At 37.6% G+C, this 7,986-nt stretch overlaps 1 protein-coding gene across 1 annotated transcript; it reads right to left on the reverse strand.

Moving 5' to 3' along the window:
- Positions 1–337: 337 nt before the first annotated feature.
- On the reverse strand, positions 338–7,158 carry LOC107768618 (protein STICHEL). The gene is made up of 6 exons (XM_016587737.2): positions 4,523–7,158; positions 4,187–4,403; positions 2,346–2,864; positions 1,228–1,948; positions 807–879; positions 338–651 (listed from the first exon to the last, which is right to left on the reverse strand). Exons 1-6 carry the CDS (start codon positions 6,734–6,736, stop codon positions 550–552), a joined length of 3,846 nt encoding a protein of 1,281 aa, XP_016443223.2. The 5' UTR covers positions 6,737–7,158; the 3' UTR covers positions 338–549.
- Positions 7,159–7,986: the final 828 nt, after the last annotated feature.

The following is a 7,986-nucleotide window of genomic DNA, read 5'->3' on the forward strand; positions in this document are numbered from 1 at the left end:
AATAAATAAGTACACCGTAAATTTTTTAATACAAATACAAAATTTAAGCAAAAGCTATTAAGTCGACTTAAGTTCAAGTTAAGCCAATGAAACGGTGATATGTGGATATTAATTACTTTTTCTATTTTTCAAGAATTTTCTGTTAGTAACAAGGGTAATGTTGAGCCAAAAAAATAAAGGTAGCGGCATTTTTATTCAAATAGATGGACGGAGCGCATTTATGTACCAATTCTGATACTTCGGGGTAGTTCTGGCCCTACCATTTCTTTTTCTTTTTGGTCCAGAAAGTATTTATCTGCATAATTCCAGACTCCAGAGGAAGTAAAAAAGTACTCAATGGCAAGAGAAATGTTCTCTATTCGACCTTTTATTGATTTCACATAACTGGCTGGACTAGAGGGAATTTCAGAAGCCCAGAGTAATAACTTTACATAATCCTTTAGTGAGCTTGAAATCCTTGAAAGAATAGAATGGCCCCAGCAGATGGAATAAATACAGAAAGACCAACTAAAAACAAATGAGCAATTCTTGGATCTGGGAGCTTCACTACTATCTTCTCAATCTACTCTCTGTTCTCCTTGATTTTGCACACTCCCCAAACCATAAGAACCGCCCGCCTTTAGGTGGACGCACAGGGGTCCCTTGTTTAACCTGTTAATTTGCAAAACGTCAAGTATGCTTCTAGTTGACTGATCATAGGCAAAAAAACTAGTTAAAAAAAAGTGCAGTCCGATGCACTAAGTTCTTGTTATGTGCGGGGTGTGGAGAAGGGAAAAAATTAGTTGTATCATCCAAAAAAAGCATACCTTCCCCCTTCTATGGGGTCTGGTGTTGTTCCAACAGAAACAACTTCCAGCACCAGATCCTGATTCATATCCCCTGTAACCATGCAACAATGAGAGTTAGAGGCAAAAAAGCACCTGCTGATAGTCTACATTGAGACCCTCTTATTTTACATCTCTAAAAGACAAACATTGTCATCATAACTTACAAGCAGTGTGAAGGAACTGAAAACACTATCAGGTTACCTAACATTATTGATTCTTTCTATAAAAAATAATTGAAAGAAGAGTAGAATTTGAACAACTTTCAACAAAAGCATATCTACAGCAAGCCACAAAAGTTAACATTGCATCAGGAGAAATTTACGACATTATGCAAGTAGTGAAATGTGTTAACAAGTTTATACTGAGATAAAATTATGAAGTGATAACCCCTGTAACTTACATGCTCTCCTTGCTGAAATTGCCGGCATAGATGCCATTATGCAACAAACTTGGTGAAATGGGATAATTGTCGCCCTTTTTACTGGTCTGATCCTTCTGAATGGTCTTTCCATCAATCATCTTCAGACTTCTTATTTCCTCATTTAGATCATCATGCCAATGCTGGGAGGGCAGGTCCCTCGAATTAATTGATTCTAGTTGATTGTTGTGATAAGCACCATCTTGTGGCAGGACTTGGTTCCTCTCAGGTTTTAGCCGACTCATTGATCCAGGAGTTCCTTTCTCCATAGCTTGTAACCATGCTGTTTCTAACCTCTGCTCACGGATGATGGATTCTATTCTCTGCACTGGAATTTCTGAGATTCTACCTTTAGAACTACTCGTTTCAGCATTTCCACTTGCTGACTCAAAAGTTTCAGCCATCTTGCTCTCAGAATCGTTAAAGCTTCGTCTTGATATCTGTAGAGGTTCATGATTCGAGAAAACTGTTGTTTCCTTCTTCACCATGTTTGGCGGATCCATCTGTCTCAGACCTACAGGATCACTCAATGTAATTGGCTTTCCACTGTCATCAGATGTCTCCCCATCCGGTAGCAGAACAAGTCTAACCTCTACATTGCTCCGTAAAATATTTTCAAATGAATTTGTGATACTGCTAAGAAACCTTTCGGCTCTCATTTTAACCTTGTTATCACGAAAAGCAATATGAGCAACAAAACCACCTGCACACAGTAGGTCCAAACAGCTAATAAGTCATATGCATGCTATAAATTTCAATCATTTCTCAACTTGAGTTTTAAAGTTTTTCTGCCTTCAATAGCTTTGTACTTCGAGAGTTAGATTAACACATCATAGTGACATTTTGTGCAGCAAGCAGAAAACAAGTTAATATAGTGCCACTGCCCATCTCATCCCAAGTTCTCTCTACCTGTAACTAAATTTTGAATAGTGTTCGCTCAGCTTCAAGTTAAGAAAATGCAGTTCAAGTTACTGTTCATTCCTTATTAATTCAACAGTTAATTGGGAGAGCTGAAGATCACAAGAGAAACCAGAAGACCTAAATTCAGTCCATTATTGTGAACACAAACAGCTGCACGTGGAACAGAAAGAGAAAATTACCTTCAACTTCAGAGATTGACAGTAGTGTTCCACAAGTATGAAGCAGTTGCTTCAAAGTGTTGGAGTGGCATTTATCAATGCATCTGATCCAGATATCATCCAATATGTTTGTGTTGGGGCACCTAGATGCTGTCTTACTCTCCTTAACGTCACTATGTGGACCACCCAATGCCTCACCAATCACCGATGAGAGTCCCAATTCTTTACTTGCTGAATTTCGATGGTTGGCTTTTGCAAAAGACGAGGGAGAACCTGATTTACGCGGAGCATGGTGAGTATCAGTTCTCTTCCTCAGGGATATAGCTTCTCTAGATGTACTAGAAGGGTCTTCCTCGGTTGTCTTAGAACTCAGCCTTTGACTGCTTCCTGAGTGAGTTTGTTCTAGTGAAGTAGAAGAACCCAACTGCAGAAGGGTTGCTGTAAACCAAGTTGAACGTTCACTTGAAACCCTAAGTTGTTTCTCTGCCTCAGAAAGAAGCTTTAGTGCATGCTTCAATCTATCCAGTTCTGTCTCGGTCACTGACAGGTGGATCCAAGCAATTTTAGAAAGTATATGGAAAAAAGTCATAAGCCAAACTCTGATAACCTAAAAAAGCTTCTAAAAGTTTTTCATTAACAAGGTCTACAATAACAAAAATATAGACACAAAATAATTGAAAGGTGATACAGGCAAGAGAAAATATTGCGTATGTACTTCATTTTATCAACTCACTAAGGCACAACGGCTTAATCACTTCATGAAACATGTAGATACATCCATGACCATTGTCGACAATATAGTTCAACGTACAAAGTGCAGATACAAACTGCATTAGACTACTTGCGAAGCTGCACTAAGTGCATGTGAGAAAAACACCTCAAATCAAATTTATATGGCTTAAAGAACTCAAATCTTGGAACTTGTTGAGAGTGACTATTGCTGTTGCTCTTGTTAAAGTTTGACAAATATTGAAAACATCCACAAAATGTGAGAGCAGTCACATTGAAAGGTACAGAGACAGTACACGAGCCAACGCAATCTGTACATACACAAGCTACATAGCTTACTAACATTAAAAGTCAGCTTGTTTTGTAGGCTATGGATCAATAAGACAATCCTTTCTGACAATATATGAAAACATATAATACGTATAATATTCAAAACTTTCTCCTCCACATTCTTCGGTGTTTCAACAGAAGGGCTACAGGCACATAACTAAATATTAAAAAACTTTTATCAGGAGAACAGACTAGAAAGCATTCCTCTAATTTTCACTCCTTCCTTCCTATTAAACGTGACACATTTGTATTTTCAGTGTTCCAAAGGAACATATCTTATGATGGTTTAAACAAACTTGTAAGATAATGATATTCTACACATTAAACAAATTCTAATTAGTCAGTCTATAGATGCTTTCCTATCAACCAATTTTACGGGCTATTTGAGCAATCGCTTCAGTATTTTTCGTCTAACACTAGGTTGTAAATCGAAGTAATTCATCAATCTCTATACTCTTTTTAATTGTTTCCGAGAATGAGACAGGGGAGTAGCATATTAAACTTAATCAATTCAACAAAAAAGGTTTTGCTAAAGTAAGTAGCCATTTTGTGCATTCTCTAGTTTAAAGAATCAATAATGGTTGATTTTTCCCTATTCACATTGTCACCCGGTTAACTAGACAAGCAAATGCAAGTTTTCGCACGGTCGGCTAAGGTCAACCAATTATTAATAGATTTTGAGATACCGAAATTACAATCGAAAGCATAAATCTTGTGTCTTTTGCAGAATGTAAGCCAAAGCTTGTGAACAAAAGATCAAACAAAAAGGACAAAGATTCTAAGGGTGAACATCTGCTACTTACAACTCCTCCCGCCAGAGGTATCAGTTTGCCTGGCATCAACTATTGGATGAGTTCCTGCAATTATATCCATGATGAGAGTGGCCAATTGAGACATCAAAACTATTGGATCAACACCTGAATCCAACAATTCCCGGGCTCTTTTTACTGTTTCTGCAGTATCTGATGACATTGCTAGCTCTAAAAGTTCCAGTAGCTTCTCATCTGAAACCACACCAATCTAGGGAAGGAAAGAAATATCATAAAAAATTGCTCGGTTTCATGCCACAAAGAGAAAAAAGAAAAGGAAGAAATTGAAGAAATTAGTATGAATGGTGTAAACATGCACATCAAACTCACCAGATCATTTACCAAAGAAGTAGTGATTCGTTTCCCCAACAAACTCAACTGGTCTAACATGGTTTCTGCATCTCGAAGTGATCCATCTGCGTTCAAAGCAATCAAATCTAATGCTTCTGACTCCACATCCAAATCCTCATCCGAAGAAATCTTCTTCAATCTGAGCACAATATCACCATCCCTGATTTTATTGAAGAGGTACTTCTGGCACCGAGACAATACAGCACGCGGCACATTGTCAAGATCAGTGGTTACAAAAATGAAGACAACCCGTGGTGGTGGTTCTTCAAGGAACTTCAGAAATGCTAGCCATGTCTTTGAAGGCAGCAAGTGACATTCATCAACAACAAAAACCTTGAATCCTAAGGAAGATGATTGCTGACTTGCTGTCAGATTCTTTAGAAGATACTTAACTTTATCAATTCCTTTTTTGTTCGTTCCGTCAACTTCTCTAAGATTCTTACATTTCCCGGACATGAAATCTGCACATTCTCTGCAGACGCCACAGGGTTTAGTTTCTTCGGTGGCAAGGCAATTTAAAGCAGCAGCAAAAATTCTTGCTGTTGATGTCTTTCCAGTTCCTCGTGGGCCTTGGAAAAGATAAACAGGGGCAATTCGTCCCCTGGAGATTGCATTCACTAGGGACTGAACAACAATATTCTGCCCAATTAATTCCTCAAAAAACATTGGCCTGTACTTCTGGCTCAGGCTTCTGATATTTTCTGGGGAGCCCTCCTCTCCATCTTCTCCATTCAGTGCCACCACTTCTATTCCATCTTGACTTCTGCAGCTGGTAGACCATCTCTTCCCGTCCAACCTACTTAATGCCTCCAGATCAAGTTCCCCAAAGTTTGTGGAGAGCTCATCATCACTGTGTCCAGTTCCTATTGAGGACAATCCTTGTCCATCACCATTGGTTAGCAATGGAATGAGGCCTTGAGCAGCATTCCTCGAACTGTGTCTCCTCTTGGTGTACCCTAAAGAAGATCCACGACGTCTCCTTTGATACATAGTTTGACTTCCACATAGAATGCTGCTTCCTTTCCTCCTCAAAGTATCAGAAAAGGACGGTGAATAACAACTCCCACCCCCACCCCTATATTTTGGTGTTGACCTCCTGGACCAACAAGGAATCCCACATCCCTGTCGACCAGGCAAATCAAGCTGATCGTCCACCTCATCATCCCCATCATTGAGGGACGCCGTTGTGGCATCCCATGACCCAACAGTACTTGGATTTCTAACAGCATATCTGTTGTAAGAACTCGTAGACAAGGCAGGGGTGCTATATGTATAAGATGAATCCTCTCTCCCACTATTTCTCAACTTAGACGACCAATAAGCACGATTCCTATTCTTAAGCTTAGCAAGCAATGGTGAAGCTGCAGAAATCCTCCTTATATCCTCAGAATTATAATAATCCTCAGTATCATCAGATTGATCAACCAGACTCGTGGAATCGTCCCTCCCTATACCTAAACCCGCAGGTGCTCTTCTAGAAATCCTACTACTAGGAACAATTTGCTGCTGCAACTTTTCGTTTTGATGTCTTAAAATGGCATTAGAATAATTACTTCTAATTGATTTTTTCTTCATGTTCCGTCTAATAGATGGCATAAAGTTAGTATCTTTACACTTTAAAATCATTGAAGCATACCTATCACTTACATAAGTATCACTCTTGGAATCATTGCCACCGCCACCATGGCGCGCATCGCTCAAACTATCTTCCACGCTCTCCTCTGGAGTTGAAGAAGACCCATTCTCATTCTCATTGCCATTTCCAATATCTTCCTCATCACCTAGTTTTCTACTCCTTTCACTCTCAGACTTTTGAGACCTCCAATTATATAGAAACACTTTTTTCTCTCTCTCTTTCTCTTTCCCATTGTTAGTACCATTTCTCTTATCTTGCTCAAAGATAGTATCTTTAGCATCAATCGATTGATGCTTCGTGAGAGTGTTACCACTCTTGTGATGATGAAAATAATGGTGTTTTCTCGCTTCAGCAGCAGCTACAGATCTAGCAGAGTTAAGTGGTGAACGCCAAGAAGAGCTGGTTCCTGGATCTCTCAACACTCTAGCAGCTTTCTTGATTTGGGTCAATTCTTTTTTCAAATGAAGATTACTTGGATCAAACCCATTATTACCAACAATCCCACCATTACCACCGCCACCGCCACCGCCACCACGGCTGCCCATTTCCGATGACATAGTAAAGTAGTATATATTTTTCAAAGTGTTTGTCCAAGAAAATAAAAAGGGTTCATTTATAACACCACATTGTATTCAGAAAAAAAGAAAAAGAGTGGAGAGAAAGGGCCTATACTATGTGAAGTGAAGAAAAAAAGGATATGCTCAGATCTGACAAAGTTAGCTTTTTTCTTTATAAGGAGGTGACAGCAATAAATTTGGACTTAAAAAGAGCAGATGGGTATGTCAAGAATGGTGCTGAAATGAAGAAAAAAATGTACAAACAAGTGAGTTAATGTGGAAAAATAGGGACTAGGGTTAAGGTTAACTGGTTAAGGTTGTGGCAATGGCAGCAGACAGAAGTAGCAGAAGAAGAAAGTAGAAAAATATTTCGTAGAAATCGAAGAAAACAAAGTGAAACAGAAAATTTTCCCTCCAAAGGCGCCTAATTAAGGTCATTTGGAGATTTTTAAAGAATCTATTATAGGAGTAATAAAGATTCTCATTGTTTTTTGTGGGTTTCTGTCTAGGATTTACTTCCATCTTGGTCTTTGCTTATGTCCTTTTTGTTACTGTCTAAATTAGTCTTAAGTACTGTGTTTTCTAATGGTGGTAAAGTACTAAACTTTACTTAATTTTTGGCTTTATTTCCTTTTCTTGTATGGGATTTTTTTATTAATGTATGGTTATTAGTTGTTAAATATCCCAATTTTGGAATTTCTATTTCAAGAAAATTAATGTAACACATTTTACAAAATGAGTGTGAACTCTGGTTACGTGTGAAAGCATTGTTATTCTTTTGCTTGATATAATTTGTTTTCTTACCCCTTTAGATGATAAAAATAATACCACTACTATAAATTACTTGGAGGTATTTGGTTGCTCGTATGTTCTTCTGAACTTTTCTATCAACTATAATTCAATTATTAAAATTAATTATTCTATTCGTTTCAGTTTACATAGTAATATTTGATCGGATGTGTTGTTTATAATATTACTTTTTTGCAAATTATATTGATGACCGCAGAACTTTGATTTGTATATTTATTAACGTTAGTGTAAAAAAATATTAAGATTCAAAAAGAGAAGAAAAAAAATAGTTCGTTAAATTTGAATTTTTAAAAGTTTTTGAACATTGTATAAATAGCATTTAATTATAGCATCAACCATATTTGGAAACGTCTCAAAATGGAAAAGTACGATTGAAATAAGAGAGTGGAAAATTATGGAAATTAATAAAACGGGAATGGAAATTAAGGACAATTCATTTT

The sequence above is a fragment of the Nicotiana tabacum genome, chromosome 7 (genome assembly GCF_000715075.1).
Source record: "Nicotiana tabacum cultivar K326 chromosome 7, ASM71507v2, whole genome shotgun sequence".
Lineage (NCBI taxonomy): Eukaryota > Viridiplantae > Streptophyta > Magnoliopsida > Solanales > Solanaceae > Nicotiana > Nicotiana tabacum.

What these genes read in the sequence shown, in the direction of transcription:
- LOC107768618 (XM_016587737.2), bottom strand. Translation starts at nt 6,736, where the DNA reads ATGTCATCGGAAATGGGCAGCCGTGGTGGCGGTGGCGGTGGCGGTGGT. An exon ending in TACCTCTGGCGGGAGGAGTT is followed by an intron (nt 2,865 to 4,186) that starts GTAAGTAGCAGA and finishes TCCACCTGTCAG; the next exon opens with TGACCGAGACAGAACTGGAT. An exon ending in GTCAATCTCTGAAGTTGAAG is followed by an intron (nt 1,949 to 2,345) that starts GTAATTTTCTCT and finishes TACTGTGTGCAG; the next exon opens with GTGGTTTTGTTGCTCATATT.